We start from the raw sequence: 22,750 nt of genomic DNA on the forward strand, positions 1-22,750 counted from the left end.
TGCGACCCTTTAGCACCGTCTTGAATCTCTTGATGATGAGGGCCATTTCTTCATCATTAAGACCGGCTGCCTCAATTTGCGCCACCTTGCTGGGTAGTGCCTCCTTGCTTCTCGATGCCTTGAGAGCAATGGGTTGAGGCTCGTGGATTGGACCGTTCAACGCGTCATCGACGTACCTTGCCTCCTTGATCATCATCCGCCCGCTTACGAATTTTCCAAGTACTTCCTCGGGCGTCATCATCGTGTACCTGGGATTCTCACGAATATTGTTCACGAGATGAGGATCAAGAATGGTAAAGGACCTGAGTAGTAGGCGGACGACGTCGTGGTCCGTCCAACGCGTGCTTCCGTAGCTCCTTATTTTGTTGATAAGGGTCTTGAGCCGGTTGTAAGTTTGAGTTGGCTCCTCTCCCCTTATCATGGCGAATCGTCCAAGCTCGCCCTCCAACAACTCCATCTTGGTGAGCATGGTGATGTCGTTCCCCTCGTGAGATATCTTGAGGGTGTCCCATATCTGCTTGGCATTATCCAAGCCGCTCACCTTATTGTACTCTTCCCTGCACAAAGATGCTAAGAGAACAGTAGTAGCTTGTGCATTTCTATGAATTTGTTCATTTATAAGCATAGGACTATCCGAGCTATCAAATTTCATTCCATTCTCCACAATCTCCCATATGCTTGGATGGAGAGAGAATAAGTGACTACGCATTTTGTGACTCCAAAATCCGTAGTCCTCCCCATCAAAGTGTGGGGGTTTGCCAAGAGGAATGGAAAGCAAATGCGAATTTGAACTATGTTGAATACGAGAATAATCAAATGAAAAGTTCGAATTGACCGTCTTTTTGTAGTCGTTGTCACCATCCTTTTGGGAAGAAGTAGATTCATCACTATCGTCGTAGTAGATGATCTCCTTTATGCGCCTTGTCTTCTTCTTCTTCCCATCTTTGCGCCTGTGGCCCGAGCCCGAGTCGTTGGACTTGTCATCCCTTGGCTCGTTGACGAAGGACTCCTTCTCCTTGTCGTTGATCACAATTCCCTTCCCCTTAGGATCCATCTCTTCGGGTGGTTAGTCCCTTTCTTGAAGAGAACGGCTCTGATACCAATTGAGAGCACCTAGAGGGGGGGTGAATAGGTGATCCTGAATAACTTCAAAACTTAAGCCACAAAAACTTGTTAAGTGTTAGCACAATTATGGCCAAGTGGCTAGAGAGGAGTCAAAACACAATAACCACAAGAAATCAATCACAGAGATGACACGGTGGTTATCCCGTGGTTCGGCCAAGTACAAAACTTGCCTACTTCCACGTTGTGGCGTCCCAACGGACGAGAGTTGCACTCAACTCCTCTCAAGTGATCCAATGATCAACTTGAATACCACGGTGTTCTTGCTTTTCTTTTCTCAATCCCGCTTGCGAGGAATCTCCACAATTTGGAGCCTCTCGCCCTTACAAAGGATGTTCACAGAGAAATACGGAGTAAGGTGGGAATGAGCAACGCACACAAGACTTGAAAATCAGAGCAACAACACGCACACAAGTCGCAACAAGAGCTCGCAATGCAACACAAAGAGTTCACAACTCCACAAGAGCTCTATATGCTATCACAGTGAAACGAATGCGTGAGATTGATGTCTTGGTGCTTAGAAGAGTTGTAGGAATGCTTGGTGTACTCCTCCATGCGCCTAGGGGTCCCTTTTATAGCCCCAAGGCAGCTAGGAGCCGTTGGAAACAAATCTGGAAGGCCATCTTTGCCTTCTGTCTCGTGGCGCACCGGACAGTCCGGTGCACACCGGACACTGTCCGGTGCCCGATTTGTTTCCTTAAAAAGCACATCCGACCGTTGCTGTCTGAGTCAGATCTGCGCACCGTTGGCGCACCGGACATGTCCGGTGCACACCGGACAGTCCGGTGTATCTTTCCGACCGTTGGCTCGGCCACGTGTCGCGCGCCGATCGCGCGGCCGACCGTTGGCCCGGCCGACCGTTGGCTCACCGGACAGTCCGGTGCACACCGGACCGTCCGGTGAATTTTAGCCGAAGTTGCCGGAGAAAAAACCCGAGAGCGGCCTCTTCGGCCGAGGCGGCCTGGCGCACCGGACACTGTCCGGTGCACCACCGGACACTGTCCGGTGCACCACCGGACAGTCCGGTGCCCCAGACCGAAACAGCCCCTTGGCTGCACACAGCCAAGTCTTCCCTTCTCTTCTTCTTTCTGTTTCTAACACTTAGACAAATATATTAGTACACAAAACCAATGTACTAAGACTTAGAAACATACCTTTGCTCTAGATTTGCACTTTGTTCATCCATTGCATAAATTCACATTTAAGCACTTGAGTTGGCACTCAATCACCAAAATACTTAGAAATGGCCCAAGGGCACATTTCCCTTTCAGACATCCTACGGGAGCTAGTTGTGGTCCCCGTTCAGGCGGGGGGTCATGACCCACAGCTCGAGCAAATCCGCGGGGTGCAGGCCAGGCTCGACGAGGGAGCAGGAACACTTGAGCCGATCCGCCGGGACGTCGGGCAGGACTGGGCGGGCCAGCCTCCGGCCGGAGAAGTGTGTCATCTACCCCAGGGTATCCAGCACCGCATCGCTGACGATGTCAGGACGAGGCCGCCACCCGCTTCCAGTGGAGTCGGCCAGAACCTGGCTGCAGCGGCAATGCTCCTCCGCGTGATGCCGGAGCCATCAACCACCAAGGGGTGGCAAATCCAGGGAGAGCTCAAGAATCTCCTGGAGGGCGTTGCGGTCCGACGGGCCGAAAGCTCCGCCTCCCGAAGGCAGGGGTGCCCCTCGGAACATCGCGCCGCGACTTCCCGATTCATGCGGGAAGCCTCGGTCCACACCGGGCGCACGCGCAACACAGTGCCTGCGGCCCCGGGTCGCCTCGGCAACGAGCACCATCACCGCAACCGTCGGGCCCACCTCGACGAGAGGGTGCGCCGAGGCTACCACCCCAGGCGTGGGGGACGCTACGACAGCGGGGAGGATCGGAGTCCCTCGCCCGAACCACCCGGTCCGCAGGCTTTCAGTCGTGCCATACAACGGGCGCCGTTCCCGACCCGGTTCTGAACCCCGACTACTATCACAAAGTACTCGAGGGAGACGAGACCGGAACTGTGGCTCGCGGACTACCGGCTGGCTTGCCAACTGGGTGGAACGGACGATGACAACCTCATCATCCGCAACCTCCCCCTGTTCCTCTCCGACACCGCTCGTGCCTGGTTGGAGCACCTGCCTCCGGGGCAGATCTCCAACTGGGACGACCTGGTCCAAGCCTTCGCCGGCAATTTCCAGGGCACGTACGTGCGCCCTGGGAACTCCTGGGACCTCCGAAGCTGCCGACAGCAGCCGGGAGAGTCTCTCCGGGACTACATCCGGCGATTCTCGAAGCAGCGCACCGAGCTGCCCAACATCACCGATTCGGATGTCATCGGCGTGTTCCTCGCCGGCACCACCTGCCGCGACCTGGTGAGCAAGCTGGGTCACAAGACCCCCACCAGGGCGAGCGAGCTGATGGACATCGCCACAAAGTTCGCCTCTGGCCAGGAGGCGGTTGAGGCTATCTTCCGGAAGGACAAGCAGCCCCAGGGCCGCCCACCGGAAGATGCCCCCGAGGCATCAACTCAGCGCGGCGCCAAGAAGAAGGGCAAGAAGAAGTCGCAAGCGAAACGCGACGCCGCCGACGCGGACCTTGTCTCCACCGCCGAGTACAAGAACCCTCGGAAACCTCTCGGAGGTGCCAACCTCTTCGACAAGATGCTTAAGGAGCCGTGCCCCTATCATCAGGGGCCCATCAAGCACACCCTTGAGGAGTGCGCCATGCTTCGGCACCACTTCCACAGGGCCGGGCCACCCGCGGAGGGTGGCAGGGCTCGCGACGACGACAAGAAGGAAGATCACCAGGCAGGAGAGTTCCCCGAGGTCCGCGACGGCTTCATGATCTACGGTGGGCAAGCGGCGAACACCTCGGCTCGGCACCGCAAGCAAGAGTGTCGGGAGGTCTGTTCGGTAAAGGTGGCGGCGCCAGTCTACCTAGACTGACCCGACAAGCCCATCACCTTCGACCAAGCCGACCACCCCGACCATGTGCCGAGCCCGGGGAAATACCCGCTCGTTGTCGACCCCATCATCGGCGACATCAGGCTCACCAAGGTCCTCATGGACGGAGGCAGCAGCCTCAACATCATCTACGTCGAGACCCTCGGGCTCCTGCGTGTTGATCTGTCCTCGGTCCGGGCAGGCAATGCGCCTTTCCACGGGATCATCTCCGGGGAAGTGCGTCCAGCCCCTCGGACAACTCGATCTTCCCGTCTGCTTTGGGACGCCCTCCAACTTCCGAAGGGAGACCCTCACGTTCGAGGTGGTCGGGTTCCGAGGAACCTACCACGCAGTACTGGGGAGGCCATGCTACGCGAAGTTCATGGTCGTCCCCAACTACACCTACCTCAAGCTTAAGATGCCGGGCCCCAACGGGGTCATCACCGTCGGCCCCACGTACCGACACGCGTTCGAATGCGATGTGGAGTGCGTGGAGTACGCCGAGGCCCTCGCCGAATCCGAGGCCCTCATCGCCGACCTGGAGAGCCTCTCTAAGGAGGTGCCAGGCGTGAAGCACCACGCCGGCAACTTTGAGCCAGCGGAGACGGTTAAGTCCGTCCCCCTCGACCCCAGCAGCGACGCCTCCAAGCGGATCCGGATCGGCTTCGAGGTCGATCCCAAATAGGAAGCAGTGCTCGTCGACTTTCTCCGCGCGAACGCCGACGTTTTCGCGTGGAGTCCCTCGGACATGCCCGGCATACCGAGGGATGTCGCCGAGCACTCGCTGGATATCCGAGCTGGAGCCCAACCCGTGAAGCAGCCTCTGCGCCGATTCGACGAAGAAAAGCGCAGAGCCATAGGCGAGGAGATCCACAAGCTAATGGCGGCAGGGTTCGTCAAAGAGGTATTCCATCCCGAATGGCTTGCCAACCCTGTGCTTGTGAGAAAGAAAGGAGGGAAATGGCGGATGTGTGTAGACTACACTGGTCTAAACTAAGCATGTCCGAAGGTTCCCTACCCTCTGCCTCGCATCGATTAGATCGTGGATTCCACTGCTGGGTGCAAAACCTTGTCTTTCCTCGATGCCTACTCAGGGTATCACCAAATCAGGATGAAAGAGTCCGACCAGCTCGCGACCTCTTTCATCACACCCTTCGGCATGTACTGCTATGTCACCATGTCGTTCGGCTTGAGGAATGCGGGTGCGACGTACCAGCGGTGCATGAACCATGTGTTCGGCGAACACATTGGCCGGACGGTCGAGGCCTACGTCGATGACATCGTAGTCAAGACGAGGAAAGCCTCCGACCTCCTTTCCGACCTTGAAGTGACATTTTGATGTCTCAAGGCAAAAGGCGTGAAGCTCAATCCCGAAAAGTGTGTCTTCAGGGTACCCCGAGGCATGCTCTTGGGGTTCATCGTCTCAGAGCGGGGCATCGAAGCCAACCCGGAGAAGATCGCGGCCATCACCAGCATGGGGCCCATCAAGGACTTGAAAGGCGTATAGAGAGTCACAGGATGTCTTGCGGCTCTGAGCCGCTTCATCTCGCGCCTCGGCGAAAGAGGTCTGCCTCTGTACCGCCTCTTAAGGAAGGCCGAGTGCTTCAATTGGACCCCTGAGGTCGAGGAAGCCCTCGGGAACCTGAAGGCGCTCCTCACAAACGCGCCCATCTTGGTGCCCCCGCTGTCGGAGAAGCCCTCTTGATCTACATCGCCGCGACCACTCAGGTGGTTAGCACCGCGATTGTGGTTGAGAGACGAGAAGAGGGGCATGCATTGCTCGTCCAGAGGCCAGTCTACTTCATCAGCGAGGTACTGTCCGAGACCAAGATCCGCTACCCACAAGTTCAGAAGCTGCTATACGCGGTGATCCTGACGCGGCGGAAGTTGCGACACTACTTCGAGTCTCATCCGGTAACTGTGGTGTCATCCTTCCCTCTGGGGGAGATCATCCAGTGCCGAGAGGCCTCGGGTAGAATCACAAAGTGGGCGGTGGAAATCATGGGCGAAACAATCTCGTTCGCCCCTCGGAAGGCCATCAAGTCCCAGGTCTTGGCAGACTTCGTGGCTGAATGGGTCGACACCCAGCTCCCAACAGTTCCGATCCAGCCGGAACTCTGGACCATGTTCTTCGACGGGTCGCTGATGAAGACAGGAGCCGACGCAGGCCTACTCTTCATCTCGCCCCTTGGGAAGCACCTACGCTACGTGCTACGCCTCCATTTCCCGGCGTCCAACAATGTGGTTGAGTACGAGGCTCTGGTCAACGGGTTGCGGATCGCCATCGAGCTAGGGGTCCGACGCCTCGACGCTCGCGGTGACTCGCAGCTCATCATCGACCAAGTCATGAAGAACTCCCACTGCCGCGACCCGAAGATGGAGGCCTACTGCGATGAGGTTCGGCGCTTGGAAGACAAGTTCTACAGGCTCGAGCTCAACCACATCGCCCGGCGCTACAACGAGACTGCGAACGAGCTGGCTAAAATAGCCTCGGGGCGAACAACGGTTCCCCCGGACGTCTTCTCCCGAGACCTGCATCAACCCTCCGTCAAGATCGACGACACGCCCGAGCCCGAGGCACCCTCGGCCCAGCCCAAGGCACCCTCGGCTCGGCCCGAGGCACCCTCGGTTCAGCCCGAGGTACCCTCGGCCCCCGAGGGTGAGGCACTGCGCGTCGAGGAGGAGCGAAGCGGGGTCACGCCTAATCGAAACTGGCAGACCCCGTACCTGCAATATCTCCACCGAGGAGAGCTACCCCTCGACCGAGCCGAAGCTCGGCGGTTGGCGCGACGCGCCAAGTCGTTCGTCTTGCTGGGGGATGGGAAGGAGCTCTACCACCGCAGCCCCTCAGGCATCCTCCAGCGATGCATCCCCATCGCCGAAGGTCAGGAGCTCCTACGAGAGATACACTCGGGGGCTTGCGGCCATCACGCAGCACCTCGAGCCCTTGTTGGAAACACCTTCCGACAAGGTTTCTACTGGCCGACGGCGGTGGCCGACGCCACTAGAATTGTCCGCACCTGCGAAGGGTGTCAGTTCTACACGAGGCAGACCCACCTGCCCGCTCAGGCTCTGCAGACGATACCCATCACCTGGCTTTTGCTGTGTGGGGTCTGGACCTCGTCGGCCCCTTGCAGAAGGCACCCGGGGGCTACACGCACCCCTGGGAAGGGTTGTTCGTCATCGCCAAAGTTCTGAAGCCCGGAACGAACAAGCTGGCCGACAGTCAAGGCGAGGTCTACACCAACACTTGGAACATCCAACAGCTACGTCGCTTCTACCCTTAAGATGTTTTCAAGTTGTTCGTATACCTCGTTCCCACGCAAAATTTGGTCATCAAGGAAGGGTCAGCCTTGCCTCGGCAAAGCCCGACCCTCCCTCGGGGGCTAAAAAGGGGGGAACCCCCTCCACGTCAAAATTTTCAATCAAAAAGGTTTCCGCGTTCCCCCGGCTATGTCGATAGCAGGACCCCAAGAAGCGAACGCGGGTGCATGTAAGTGGCAAGGCTGACTGAGCCGAGGGACTCCTACGCCTCTGGGTTACGGATACCTCACTCGTCACCTACCACGAAAAATGACTCCTACTTGGGCAAGCCACCCTGCTACTGACGAGCGGGGCCGGACACGCAAAATGAAAAAAAGGGGCATGACTTTATACTACGATAATAAAATGTTCAGGCCTCAGCGGCCGCAAAAGACACACGTGCATTCAATGGAAACTGCTCCAACAGAGTTAGGCGTCGCCCGGGGAAGGAGTCGCGCCTTCGGCTTCGTCCCCGCCCTCGGCAAAGTCCACCCCGGCTTCGGACGACGGCGCAGGCGGGAGGATCTCTGCCTCAAAGGTGGTCGCCAGCACTGCGCTCGGGCCCGCGGCGGCCGCGTCGAGCCTCTGGACTTCAGCCAGGGCGGCTTCATCTTCGTCAGGAAGGCAATACCCCTCGCTGACCCGCTCCAGATCCACGACGTAGTGGGAAGCAAGCACGACGAAGGCCCGCCTGACGCCGTGGTGTAGCGCCTCGCGGAGTCTGCCGCGCACGTGATCGCCCAAGGCCTGCAGGCGACTTTGAGGGGAGCTTCCTGAGGGGACGTCGCCGAAGCCAAAGACCCGGCAGAAGTCCGAAATGGCCTCGAACATGGCCGCGTGGTCGGCCTCCCTCTGCTCGGCCGCCCCGGCAAGCGCCCTGGTGGACTCATCAAGGGCGGACTCGAGCTCTGCAAACAGCTAGAGCTCAAGGCCTCAAACACAAGCGGAGGAAACAAGCTGAAACGAAAACCGAAAATGGCCAGGACATACCTCCGGCTCGGGCACGCTGTTCCGAGGCTGCGGCCTAGGCTACGGCTACGTCTGCTGCAAGGGCTCCAGCCCGGCCCCGAGATTGGTCTCGCTCATCGGCGACCTGGTCGAACTCCGACTGCCGTCGTTGCACCTCTGCGCGTGCCGCTGCCGCCTCTGCGCGTGCCGCTGCCGCCTCTGCTCTCAGATCGGCGCAGAGCAACCGAAGGTCCGCCACCTCGGCGCCCTGCTGGGAGAGGCGCGCAGTAGCCCCGGCGAGCGAGGTCCTCAGGGATCGCAGCGAGCCCCAGATATCGACCTCGTGGCGGATGAACGACGACTTGGCGGCGCTCAGATCCGTCAGATCCTGAGGGAAGGAAGCAGGGTGTCACAAAAGACGCCTTGGTCACAAAAAAGGTATGCCTGAAACCATTACCTGGAGGATCTTGGGGACATCCCTGCAAAAGACCTCTAGGGATGACCGGAGCGACCCCACTGTTGCTTCGGCACACTCGCGGAGCTCGTCCCAGGACTGCTCCTCCCGCTCATCGTCAAGAACGAAGAAGGGATCCGAAACCTCACGGGTCCGGAACCGGAGCAACTGGCGCCGCCTCTCAGAGCTCCGCCGCGTGGGGACAAGGCTGCCGCTCGGTGGGACGGATCGCGTTTCCACGCCCCCCCTCCTCCAAGGCACCGAGCGCCGACGCCTCGGCCATCTCAGCGTCGGCGGCGACAGGCCGCTCCCCGACCGGGACGACAGCGGCTTCAGCAGCGGCTGGCACCAGCACCGGCGACATGTCCAGTGGGCCCGAGGCCACGTCCGCGCTAGCCGCCTCCCAGCGCGACGGCCACCTCGACAGAAGAGCCGGCCTCGGGAACTCGCTCCACGGCGACTGGTGCCGCCTGAGCCCCCCCGCTGTGGAGCGCCTTGCGAGAAGGTCAGCTGAACGGCGAGGCCCGGCGCGGCACCGGCTGCGGAAGTCGACGTCGTCTTAAGGGCTTTCCGGGGAGCCAGATCGGTCAGCCCATGGCTTCGCTTGCTGAGGAGGAAAGGAAAGTCGCGGTCGGGACATACGAATGAGGAGCCAGGACGAAGATGTTCCAAGATACTTACCCGCTCCGGGCCATGATCAACCGTGCCTGAGGAGAGGTCTCTCGGATCTCGACCCCCGAAGGCACCGCCAAGGTCCGCCTCGCCGCCAGCTTCGGTACCATCCTCGCCTTGGGCACCTTGGACGCCCGGGAGACGGACTGCCCAGGCGCTGCCACGGCGACCTAAGGGTCGCTCTCCTGCGCTGCCGGCGTGGGTGACGGCTCTCGGGGAACAAACGCCTCGGCCTGACTCCCCGGGGTCACCTCAACTTCCCCGGCCGAGGGGTCAAGTACCCCCTCGGTCTGCCCCCGCTCTTCGGGTCGGGACCTCGGCGTCCCGACTCCGGGAACTGACGGCGCCAACCCACTCGGGGGCTGGCTTGACGACTCCTGGCCTAGCCTCAAACCCGAGCTGAGGCCGAGGCGGGCAACCATGTTGTCATCCTCGTCATCGTCTTCATCGTCGTCGTCGTCGTCAGGCGTTTCCGGCGACGGCTCCCTCGGGAGTCCATCCCTCTCCTGCCGACGACGGAGCTTTTCCAAGGCGTCTCGGGGCCGCGTCCGCTCGCGGGCCCGGGCCTTCTCCGCGTCCTTCTTTTTCTTCTTCTCCTTCGCGGCAACCCGCCGCGCTGCTCGGTCCACCGCGTCCTCCAGGACCCGTGGCTGGGAAGGCTTGTGCCACCCTACCTCCTAGAGACAGATGGAAATCTCGACCGTAAGGACCAAGGGCAATCCGACGCAAGGAGAAGGAAGGAGCGGACACTCACCAGGGTCACGCACCCGTGGTCGGGGCGCATCAAGGGCTGAGAGAAGGCGCTGGCGTCCGGTTTTCCCAACGCGACGGCCACCCGCCCGTGGAGAACGTCGATGGGAAGAGGATCCGACGACATCCGCGAGCCCTCCAAGTCAGCCTCCGGCGTCATCTCCCAAAGCGGCAACCGCTGCTCCGCCAAGGTAAGCACCCTCCGGCGGTGAATGGCGGCAATCACTCCCGCGGCGGTGAGCCCTCCTTTCCGCAACGCCTCCAGGGCCTTGAGAAGGGGCTCGAGGTTCTTCTGTCTGTCGTGTGGGGTCCCGTAGCGCCAAGCGTCTGCGGCGACGGTGACCACTCGCTGAGAAAATGGCGGGAGCATCTCGCCGTCATTCCGGAGGTAGAACCATCGGCGCTGCCACCCCTTATTCGAGGACGCAAGGATGGCGGGAATATACTGCGACGCCTGCGACTGCCTCAGCTGGAGGATGCAGCCGCCGGCCCGCACTGCCGTGCAGACCCTTCTCTCCCCCGTCGGCGAAGCAAAAAGCTCCGCGGAAAAGAGATGAGTCCACAAGTCCCAGTGGGGGGCGATCCCCAAGTATCCTTCGCACACCGCTACGAAGATGGCGGCTTGCGAGATGGAGTTGGGGCTGAGGTTGTGCAACTCCAGCCCATAGTTGTGCAGGATCGCCCGCATGAAACGACTTGCCGGCACACCGAATCCCCGCTCGTGGAAGGAGACGAAGCTCACGACGTACCCCAGCGGTGGGGACGGAGCGGCTCCGCTCACGGGGGGAATCCACTTCGGCAGCCTCTCATCAGAGAGAGGGCGAAGTAAACCCTCAGCAAAAAGATCCTCCAGGTCATCCGCCGTGACTGTGGAGAAAGGCCATGGGTCGCGCGGCGAGACGATGGTCACCCGGTCGGCCATCACCGAGCAAAGGGGGTGGCGGCGGAAAGGACAGGGTGGGCGGTTTCCTTTTCTCTGGCTAAATCTCTCAGGTTGCGAAAACCTAAGAAGGAGGCGAGAAGCGGAGCAAAGAACCGTCGCCCGACCCTCCCCCGAGTATATAAAGACCAAGGCGAGACCCATTCAACATTTCGCCCGAACCCGCCGCGGGATTGAAAAACTCAAAGCGAAACGGCCGTTCCTCGAACGGCTCACGCACGCGCAACAGCCGCCCCGCGAACCGCTCGCCCCGTCGCATTAACTCCGCGGCGGGACAGGCGGCGCCTCTGGCAGGGGAAGCAAACGACGCTTCGCCTTCGCCATAAGGACCGCGTCAAAAAAGGTACGCCACGTCATTCGATTTCGTATCCTTTTCCTTCTCCTCTTTCTCTCTCTTACAACAGGGACCGGGAAAGGGGGATACCCCGAAAAGGATCCTTCTCCGTGAAGGAAACAGGCTCCGAGCCTCCATACTGATCAGAGGTTCAAACGCTGGCCCCTCGGAGGGGTTTAACAGCCGCCTCAGAGCGCGTGGGCCCCGCACCCACTACTGGTCAGAGGTTCGAAGGTCGGCCCCTCGGAAGGGTTCAACGGCCGCCTCAGGCTACTCGGGCTCCGCGCCCACTACTGATCAGGGGTTCGTAGGCTGGCCCTCGAAGGGTTCACAGCCGCCTCAGTCACAGAGCGAGGGATGACCCTGGGTACGTTCGATACATAACCAAGGCTCGGGCTACGCTCCCGAGGTACCCTCGGACATTTCCGAGACCAGCGGGAACGATCTTATAACGGAATCCCATCAGAGGGAGGCATCGAGCCCTCGGACCCCGTCGAAAGGGGACCGGGTCCGGCAGATCACCCGCAGGTACTTTTGAGCGCGCCTCCGGGCCTCTAGCCGACCCCTAACAAATGGGGCACGGGCGTCCACTTGGATTACCCGCCAGCAGCTCACCGGAGATACCATGTTCGGCGCCCTCCAAGGGCAACATGGCGCTTTCCCCCCTCCTCCTTGCGGAAAGGCGACGCAGGGGCGTATGTAAAAAAGTCGAGTCTGTACTTGACCGTCCTCTCGCCCTGTGCAGAGGCTCGGGGGCTGCTCTCGCAAACCCGGCTCCGGCCAAACCGTTGACAGCGTCAACATACCAGCCCGAGAACTTAGGACCCGATCGTGCACCCGGGCTACGGCCAGCTCGCATGAGGGAACGACCAGACCAGCCGAAGCATTGCGCGAGGCATTAAGACCTCGGAGGAGTCAAACCACTCCTCCGAGGCCTCGGGGGCTACACCTGGCGGGTGCGCTCGCGCGCACCCACCGGAACAAAATGCAACCGAGAAAGGCTGGTCCCCTTGCAAAAAAGTGCGACAAAAGCCTCCAAGCGAGTGTTAACACTCCCTTCGAGGCTCGGGGGCTACTGTCGGGGACCATAATTAGGGGTACCCTCAAGACTCCTAATTCTCAGCTGGTAACCCCCATCAGCACAAAGCTACAAAGGCCTGATGGGTGCGACTAAGTCAGGGATCGGTCCATTCGAGGGACTCGATCACGCCTCACCCGAGCCCAGCCTCGTGCAAGGGCAGCCGACCCCGGAGGATCTACGTCTCGCCCGAGGCCCCCCTCCAGCGACGAACATACTTCCGGCTCGCCCGAGGCCCAGTCTTCGCCAAGAAGCAACCCTGGCCAAATCGCCACGCCAACCGACCAAATCGCAGGGGCATATAATGCAAAGGTGGCCTGACACCTTTATCCTGACGCACGTCCTCCAGTCGACAGAGCCGAAGTGACCGCAGTCACTTCGCCGCTCCACTGACCGGCCTGACAGAAGGACAGCGCCGCCTGCGCCGCTCCGACTGCTGTGCCACTCGACAGAGTGAGGCTGACAGGCAGCCAGGCCCGGCCTCAAGCACCATAGGAAACTCCGCTCCGCCCGACCCAGGGCTCGGACTCGGGCTCTGCCCCGGAAGACGGCGAACTCCGCTCCGCCCGACCCAGGGCTCGGACTCGGGCTCAGCCCCGGAAGACGGCGAACTCCGCTCCGCCCGACACAGGGCTCGGACTCGGGCTCAGCCCCGGAAGACGGCGAACTCCGCTCCGCCCGACCCAGGGCTCGGACTCGGGCTCAGCCCCGGAAGACGACGGACTCCGTTTCGCCCGACCCCCGGGCTCGGACTCAGCCCTGTCCTCAGCCGACGGTCTCCGCCTCGCCCGACCCAGGGGCTCGGACTCGACCTCGGCCTCGGAAGACAGACTCGACCTCGACCTCGGAGGAGCCTCCACATCGCCCAACCTAGGGCACGGATCGACCACATCAACAGGAGGCGCCATCATTACCCTACCCCAAGCTGACTCAGACTACGGGAAACAAGACCGGCGTCCCATCTAGCTCGCTCCGCCAGACAAGCAATGATGGCGCCCCGCACGCTCTATGACGACGGCGGCTCTCAGCCCCCTTACGGAAGCAAGAGGACGTCAGCAAGGACTCGACAGCTCCGACAGCTATCCTTCCGCCAGGCTCCAGCGCTCCTCCGACGGCCACGACACCACATGAACCGGGTGCCAAAACCTCTCCGGCTGCCACGATGGCATGTACTTAGGGCGCTAGCTCTCCTCCGCTAGACACGTTAGCACTCTGCTACACCCCCCATTGTACACCTGGATCCTCTCCTTACGCCTATAAAAGGAAGGACCAGGGCCCTCTTACAGAGGGTTGGCCGCGCGGGGAAAGACGGGACAGGCGCTCGCGTGAGGCCGCTCGCTCCCTCCCGCGTGGACGCTTGTAACCCCCTGCTGCAAGCGCACCCGACCTGGGCGCGGGACAAACACGAAGGCCGCGGGATTTCCACCTCTCTCTCTCCGGCTGCCTCCCCCCTCGCGCCGACCCATCTGGGCTGGGGCACGCGGCGACAGTTTACTCGTCGGTCCAGGGACCCCCCCATCTCGAAACGCCGACACTAACCCATGCACTTTGTTATACTCCTCTCGACTTAAAGAGGCAAGGAGTATAGTTTTTGCTTGGGAGTTAAGGTGCCATATTTGGTCGGCCTCATCCGAGTCATAGTCCTTATCCCCCACCTGTGGTACCTGCGCTCCATACTCAACAACTTCCCATATGCTTTTGTGGAGTGAGGTTAGACGACCTTTCATTCTAGCACTCCACATAGAATAATCTTCACCCTCAAAAATCGGTGGTTTGCCTAATGGGACGGAAGGTAAAGAAGTATGTTTAGGAATGCGAGGATAGCGTAGGGGAATCTTACTAAACTTCTTGCGTTCATGGCGCTTAGAAGTGACGGATGGCGCGTCGGAGCCGGATGTAGAAGGTGATGAAGAATCGGTCTCGTAGTAGACCACCTTCTTCATTTTCTTTTTCTTCTCGCCGCTCCGATGCGACTTGTTGTGTGAAGGGGATCCCTTCATCTTGTTGCCGGACTCTCCCGATGGAGCCTTCTGTGGCTTGTGGCGGGCTTCTCACCGGTCACCATCTCCTTCTTGGCATGATCTCCCGACATCACTTCGAGCTGTTAGGCTCTAATGAAGTACCAGGCTCTGATACCAATTGAAAGTCGCCTAGAAGGGGGGGTGAATAGGCAAATCTTAAATTTATGAAGTTTAAGCACAACTACAAGCCGGAGTTAGCGTTAGAAATAAAGGCGAGTCCGAAAGAGAGGGCAAAAACAAATCACGAGCGAATAAGAGCGGATGACACGATGATTTGTTTTATCGAGGTTCGGTTCTTGCAAACCCACTCCCCGTTGAGGTGGTCACAAAGACCGGGTCTCTTTCAACCCTTTCCCTCTCTCAAACGATCACTTAGACCGAGTGAGCTTCTCTTCTCAAATGGGACACTTAGTCCACTACAAGGACCACCACAACTTGGTGTCTCTTGCTTTGATTACAATGATCTTGAGAACAAGAAAGGAGGAAGAAGAAAAGCGATCCAAGCGCAAGAGCTCAAAAGAACACAAAAGTCTCTCTCTCTAGTCACTAATTTCTTTGGAGTGATTTCGGACTCGGGAGAGAATTTGATCTCTTTGTTTGTGTCTTAGAATGAAGTCTAGAGCTCTTGTATGAGGTTTGATGGCTGAAAACTTAGATGCCATGAAGTGTGGTGGTTGGGGGGTATTTATAGCCCCAACCACCCAAATGCCGTTGGTGAGGGCTTCTGTCGTATGGCGCACCGGACACTGTTCGGTGCGCCAGACACGTCACCAGGCAGTTGGGTTTCGACCGTTGGAGCTCTGACATGTGGGGCCACTGGACAGTCCGGTGGTGCACCGGACAGGTACTGTTCACTGTCCGGTGCGCCATCTGCGCCTGCTCTGACTCTACGCACACAGTCCGCGCACTGTAGCGTTGTCAGCCGACCGTTGCACTCGACCGTTGCGCTGGCGACCGTTGCTCCGCTTGGCACACCGGATAGTCCGGTGCTACACCGGACAGTCCGGTGAATTATAGCGGAGCGGCCTCCCCGAATTCCCGAAGGTGGCAAGTTTGGAGTTGAGCTCCCTGGTGAACCGGACACTGTCCGGTGCGCCAGACCAGGGCAGCCTTCGGTTGCTTTGCTCCTCTCTTTTTGAACCCTTTCTTTGAACTTTGTATTGGTTTATTGTGAACCTTTGGCACCTGTAGAACTTATAATCTAGAGCAAACTAGTTAGTCCAATTATTTGTGTTGGGCAATTCAGCCAACCAAATCATTTAGGAAAATGTGTAAGCCTATTTCCCTTTCACGTACACAGCGGTGCATGCGACCACGTAAGACTGCTTCTAGAGGTCGAACTGACAGTCGCCAAGCTTCTTCTCGTCATCAACATCAACGTTAGCACGATGGTTCGCCCAACTGAGCATGTCCTTAGTCCACAAAACTATGTAGTTGAGAACCTCACATGTAGATTCATATTAGTTAACAGTCTGCTTGAACAAACTAACACGGTTGTTTGATCTATGCAAAAGTTGGCATTGATTGTTTGATCTAAAGGTTGCGAGATGCTCTCCAATAAAAATTACATGGTTGCCTCATGGTCTATGTAAGGAAACCTTGAATTTGAATGCGTACAGTTTCAGTTGCGCTGCCTGCTTTTAGAGGATTCGTCTTTAGATGGGTTGAATATTGTTATATTACTTGTCTTTATGTAGTAACTAGCTGAGTGCCTGTGCGTTACAACGGAAATATATAATACCAGTATACTACGATAACTTATATACAAAATGTGTGTTATATTGTTATGAGAAAATGTTTCATAATCAATTTGTGATCCTAGCCATACATAAATTTTGTTATTTCAATCTAGTTTTTTCACCACTACATTGCAACCATCAGTATCATATAGACTTCGATATATGCCACGATTTGTATGGTCTCATCATTGGAGAGCACGTTCCACACATGCCGGAAGAAATTCCCTCGTACATCGTTAGTCATCAGACACGCACCACCATACGCTCTTGCTTAAACAAAAATGTAAGTGTGTGTGTTTGTGAAGAGAATTAAAGGCAGGCTGACATAAAAGCTACTCTGACAGTGGCGAGGATGACGAACTGGTCACCGTTGTCGATCCTCCTCTGCGTCACCTCCGGCGCCAAGATGACGCCACAATCCTCGATATAGTAGTCGTCGAACGCGCGCGACATGACGAATACCGATGACTCTTGGTTGGGCTGCCAAACGAAGTGCACCCCAGGCTCATCAGCGAGGTAGTACCCCTTGCCGTTGCACCACCGGATGCGCTACTCCACTACATACATCATGTTCGAGGACACTCACACAACATCAGCAACGTCCATCGTCCCAACGCACAAGAATTCATGTACGGTCAGTAGCGACTTACGTGGCAGGTTGGGCTTCAGGTGGACGATGAGCTGGACGACGTGATGGCGTCGTCGTCGGATGCGGTGTCGAGAACAACCCGAGAGTCGTCGACGTTGGCGACAACCATGAGGCCCCCCTGCTTAACGATGGACAGCGCGGTGCAGCTGCTCTGGACCGCGTCCAAGCGGCGGCTTCGTGGGAGCTTGTCGTACACAGCGGCGCATGCGACCACGTAGGACTGCTTCTAGAGGTCGAACTGACAGTCGCCAAGCTTCTTCTCGTCATCGATGAGCGACAACGCGAGTGCCTCCTGCTCATAGTGTTTGTTCGGGGTTTCAAGTAAGAAACATGGATTCATGCTTGGTGTTGGTTTATGGAAATGACTCACAAGTCTGATCCATGGAAAAAATATTACAAAGAAAAAATGTCACGCTTGCAAAAAAGGAAATTTAAATATAAAACATTATTCAAACAAAAAAAATTGCATGCAAAGCTCTTCTTTAAATAATATTACCTCCATCCAAAATATAATTCAAGAATCTCGGTGATACTTATCAGGGTAGCAAGTGAGCTTGGTGAGAGATGTAGTAGATGTGTTTCCTGTCATATATGCAGACATAAACACATATGTGGTGTAGCGGTAGCTACTATTGGCCTTTGTTTGAGAGGTCACAGGTTCAAATCCCCTTGAGGACATGTGTTTTTTAATTTTAGGTAGACGTGGGCTGTACGGGGGAATGAGAACAAAGAATGAGAATGCGAAAACATAGAATGATAGCAGAACATGAGAATGACAGCAAATGAGAAATGCAGAACAAGGAATGAGAATGGTGGCAGAACGGGAATGACAGAACAGGAATGGTGGCAGAACACGCAATGACAGACTACTCTTGCAGCCTTAATAAGTAATAGAGATAGAGATATAGAAATCATGCCACAACACATTTTCCCACAATATAAAAGATAAAAGGGTCATATTTGTGTGCTAAAATAATTTTGATAATCACAACTCACCATCCTCTTTCAATGGGCTTAGGATATCCTTTTTATATTTTTTTCACCCTACAATACAAAATTGTTATATGGAGGTAATGGTATATCACCGTATCATGTATTATCAACTTAGGATTTGCCTATTTCAATTAATAGTGGCATTGAGCCAATTTTGGTTGTTTGAAATGGCAGATTTCGATGTTTGTTATGATTGCTGAGTTGATTATTGATAGCATCACTAAATAGTGACCTATACGTGCACAAGTGTCCCCCGTTGCAACGCATGAGTATATTCCTAGTAATCTATTAAAAACCTAATGTGGGCTGGTGCTACCACGACTTCACCCTCCCCACGCTCAGCACACACAAAAAATAGTGCAGAGCGAGCACTCGAACCCACACCCATTTTTTTGCTCTAGAAATTTCGGGCTAACCAACAGACAACATATACCTTAGTGTTAAGGAATAAACAATAATTATATTTGTAGTATAGACACCGCTCCACCCCGCTCTTCCGCCTCGTGACAACTCACGTGCATATACCTAGTTATAAAGTATGAAGCTATTCACGGAAGCTACAAAGGCAGCTAGGTGCTTCTTCTTAAAATATGAGATGATACTAGGGATGTAGCTGCAATAGTGCCAAAAAGATTATGTCTATAATGTTTTTAGATTCTATATGACTTTTGTTAGTTTGATTATATGGTGATAAAAAAGCTTCAGAACAGTTTAACTCTTTACTAACACAAGACGTAACTACACTATTTAATTTGAAATTAACAACTCTAAGGGCTAGATTGAAAGAAGGGAAGATGAAATCAGGAAAGAAAACCTCCTATTAGCAACTAGAAAATGATAGAGAATGATAGAGATTTTAAGGGGATTTGAGTTTTCTTCAAACTAACCCTAATTGTGTTTTGCCATTCATTCAACGGATCCAGCTGTGGGCTCTCACGTGCGTGCTGGACGATGAAGTCACTTCCTAAACCGCCACGTCCCACAAAGGACGCCACACGGCACCCTAATCCTGACGGCTTACGTAAACCGCGGGCCCAGGCAAGAGGCAAGATCCGTAGATGTCCCCGACGAGCGAGGGCATTCCCGGCAAGTCGCTCCACCTGCTTGTTCTAGCGATCTCCTCCGCCTCCCTGGTCCCTGGTCCCTACTCCCATTTCTCCTCGACTCGTCCAAGACAAGGAAAGTAGGAAACCGCCTGCCCTGCGTGTGGGCTGTCTGCTGTGTTGCTAGCCCAGTACTTTCTCTTCTCGCTCACGCGGCACGCCGAGCAAGGGGACCGACAGGCGGAGCGCTTCTCAGCCCCTCCGCACCTTCGGGTCTCGCGTTGGTGGCGCCGGCGGGCGCTGCCGATCGCCGGCGGCGGCCGAGATGTTGGAGGACCAGGTCGCCTTCCTGCTGCAGAAGTACCTCGGCAACTACGTCCGGGGCCTCAGCAAGGAGGCGCTAAAGATCAGCGTCTGGAGAGGTCAGTCAGGACGCCTAGCCGCCACTTCCCTTCTTATCCGCCCGTCGCTCCTGCTTTGATTAATCCGACTCCTTGTGTAAGCACACTAGCAGTTTGGGGGTTCGTTTGACATTTTTTATCTTAAAAGTTTCTGCGTCTTGCGTGCCTATTAGTAGTGCTGATCAATTGATAACGTTGAGGAGTTCAGTCTGAGCTTGGGTTGTTTTGTATGCTATACGTGGTGGTTGCATTGGATGGGGGCTAACGACAACAATTTGAGCTAGTTATATCAGGGGCAGAAGTTGGATTGATGAATTTGATCAATCTGCGACTCCCTAGTGTTGCACTTTGGTTCCTCTGTGATTACAGAACTGTTTTAGCTATGACTGTTCCTAAGAGGTTTTAGTTTCAGTGTTCAGAGTCAGAGAGGTACGGAACTGACTTGGTGACACATTTTTGTGGGTATTCAGGTGTAAGACTGCATGCTTGTTTCTGAGCGTTTTTTACCAGCAATCTTCAATGTTGAGATGTCATCAGCCACGAAGCATGTCTTCAAGCAAACCAGCATTTTGTAAAATTGGTTTAGAAATTTGTCAGCACAAGGGGCTAGAGCGCTGTGGTTATCTGTGAAATTTTTTGACACCGCTAGCTTATAAAATCACAGAATTAGAAAAACACTCTGCTCGGAGTGAATTATTTGGATCCCTGAATATGAAGTTTGCTGTTAAAGAGAAGCATACCATTAGGTAAACAATATAAGGCTGGAGATGCAAGTAGTAACTCTAGATTGTTCACACAAAGTAACTGTAACTGGAGTGTGCTGTGTGCCACAGATTTTCTTGAATACTCTCACAAAATTTGTTCAGTAAATGATCAGCTAGTTGATGAAAGCCGAGCATGAGTAAATATGAAACTAGGGTTGTGGTGGGAAACTCTAGAATCCAAAGATTTTAAACTCAGTAGAACTAAAGCCGAATATATGGGATGTGACTTCGACACTATTGTACATAAGAAAGGAGGTGTTAGTTTGGAAGGTCAAGTAGTGCCCAGGAAGGATACCTTTTGGTATTTAGGATGGCTAGGCGAGGAAGGCGGGCAAGGCGCCTAGGCGTTGGACCACCGCCTGGACGCCTAGGCGACGCCTTAAGAATAGTGTTTAGGATCAATGCTATAGAGAGACAGAGATATTGATGAATATGTTAGCCATAAAATCAAGGTAGGGTGGATGAAGTGGCGTCAAGTATCTGACGTTCTATGTGCCAAGAAGGTACCATAGAAACTAAGGGGGTGTTTGATATGGCTCCAGAGCAAAACTCCAAGGGGGAGCTGGATAGAGCCAATCAAACACACCAACTCCAGAGTTGCAAACTTCATGGAATTAGGAGCTGCAGAATAAGTTTTTGGAGTACCTCCTTTTCAGTTTGAAATCCTAAAAAACTCTAGAGCTGCTTCATCTTGGAGTTTTAGAGCAGAGTTGCTTTGGGGTAGAGCGGAGCCATGCCAAGCACCCCTTAAAAGGCAACTTTTGTAGGACGACGATTAGATCTGCTTATGTTCTATGGTGCAGAATTTTGACCTAAAAAAGACATGTTCATTAGATAAGTGTTGTGGAAATGCATATGTTGTGGTGAATTTGTGGCTATAAAAAAGGGTCGGGTCTGGAATGATAATATACATGATAGGCTAGGGGTAGCACTAATTGAAGCTTGTGCAACACCGATTGAGATCCAATTGAGATGGTTTAGACATATGCAACGGATATCTCCAGAAGCACTAGGGCGTAGTGAGAACTGACTAAAGTTGAATGAGAAGAGACAATACAATGAGACTTAAAAGGCTGAAATATACCCAATGATTTAGCCTTGAATAAGGGTGTATGGAAAACAACTATCCACGTGCCTGAACCTACTTGTGGCTTCTGTTAGGTTTCAACTCTAGCATACCAGTTGAAAAAAATTAAGACAAAAGGAAGAGAAGAAAATTTAGTAGTCTTGGCCCGGGGCATGAGAGAATACTAGATCTGCCCCTGATTGACACTGTTTGTATCTTCTGTTACTTAATGATGTTCTATCTTCTGAAACATTGTTTCAGGTGATGTAGAGCTCACAAACATGCAACTGAAGCCAGAAGCTCTCAATTCATTGAAATTACCTGTTAGAGTCAAAGCTGGCTTTCTTGGTTCTGTGAAGCTCAAGGTTTGGAGTAGTAATTTCTTTGGTTTAGTACATATACGGAATTTGTTTTTGTGTATTTGTGATTTTTTGTAACGGGGAGGAATGAGTTCAAGGATGTTTGTGTCAATGATTGTTAGGTTCCATGGAGCAGGTTGGGACAAGAGCCAGTTTTGGTTTATCTTGATCGAATTTTTATACTAGCTGAACCAGCAACACAAGTTGAAGGTTGCAGCGAGGATGCTGTCCAGGAAGCAAAAAGAAGTCGAGTTAGGGTAATAAACTTCTGATGATAGCTAAGTGATTTTTGCAATTAATGTTGGATCCATGCACAAAGTGATTTTTTTTTTGTTTCCACAGGAAATGGAGATCAAATTGTTGGAGCGCCAACAGCAACTGAAATCTGAACTAGTATGTGCCAATACTGTAATATCAACCTTCCCTATATTTTTTACTTGCTGCCGTGCGGTTTGGATCCAATCATCTTAGATACCTTTTCATTTCTCATTATGATTTCCCCCCCTTTTTTGAAGAGTTCATCATGGCTAGGGTCTTTCATTGGCACTGTAATTGGAAATATCAAGTTATCCATTGGCAATATTCATATCAGATACGAAGACGTAGAGAGGTAATTCAGTTCTGCTCAGTGCATTTATCCTTTAGGATGCATATTGTTAAGGAGTATAAGAGCACCATGACTTGTTTCCTGTAGCAATCCTGGCCACCCTTTTGCAGCAGGTCTGGTACTTTCAAAGCTTTCAGCAGTTACAGTGGATGACCTTGGCAAGGAGACTTTTGCCACAGGTGGTGATTTGGACCGAGTGAAAAAGGTACATTATTCCTACATTTTATTTCCATGGTTAGTTTGATAACTCATGGCTGATGTCAACTTCTGGAGTCCAGTTATGTTTTTTGTGATCTTGTAGAAAGCAAAGCGAGCACACGAGGAAATGCCTATTCTTCTGGCATTTCCTTGATAAATCTATCTTCCATCTCCAAGAAATGGTGATTGCTCATTGTCTACTTAGTCGAATATTAGATTTGAAAGTAAAAAATAACAATAGCTCATTTTTTATTTTCTAATTTTGGCGATCAATTAATTTGATTTAAAGTTTTCAGGACCTAGTAATGAATTCTTTTCGCTTCACACATCAAGCATTTTTCACATTTGGTGTGCTTATTTGTTTTAGTTTGACCTTTTTTACTTTT

General features: G+C 54.3%; 1 protein-coding gene across 2 annotated transcripts in view; it reads left to right on the top strand.

The window, feature by feature from the left end:
* The first annotated feature begins 18,970 nt into the window (after window positions 1-18,970).
* Window positions 18,971-22,750, top strand: part of LOC103638912 (uncharacterized) — an 86,844-nt gene continuing 83,064 nt past the window's right edge. For both annotated transcript variants that reach the window (XM_008661701.3, XM_008661702.3), the window contains exons 1-6: window positions 18,971-19,391; window positions 21,462-21,565; window positions 21,682-21,816; window positions 21,902-21,952; window positions 22,075-22,169; window positions 22,254-22,371. In XM_008661701.3, the coding sequence (XP_008659923.1) occupies window positions 19,295-19,391; window positions 21,462-21,565; window positions 21,682-21,816; window positions 21,902-21,952; window positions 22,075-22,169; window positions 22,254-22,371 (600 nt within the window). In that variant the 5' untranslated portion in view covers window positions 18,971-19,294. The remainder of the gene's footprint in view (window positions 19,392-21,461; window positions 21,566-21,681; window positions 21,817-21,901; window positions 21,953-22,074; window positions 22,170-22,253; window positions 22,372-22,750) is intronic.

Source organism: Zea mays, chromosome 9 (genome assembly GCF_902167145.1).
Source record: "Zea mays cultivar B73 chromosome 9, Zm-B73-REFERENCE-NAM-5.0, whole genome shotgun sequence".
In the NCBI taxonomy this organism is placed as follows: Eukaryota; Viridiplantae; Streptophyta; class Magnoliopsida; order Poales; family Poaceae; genus Zea; species Zea mays.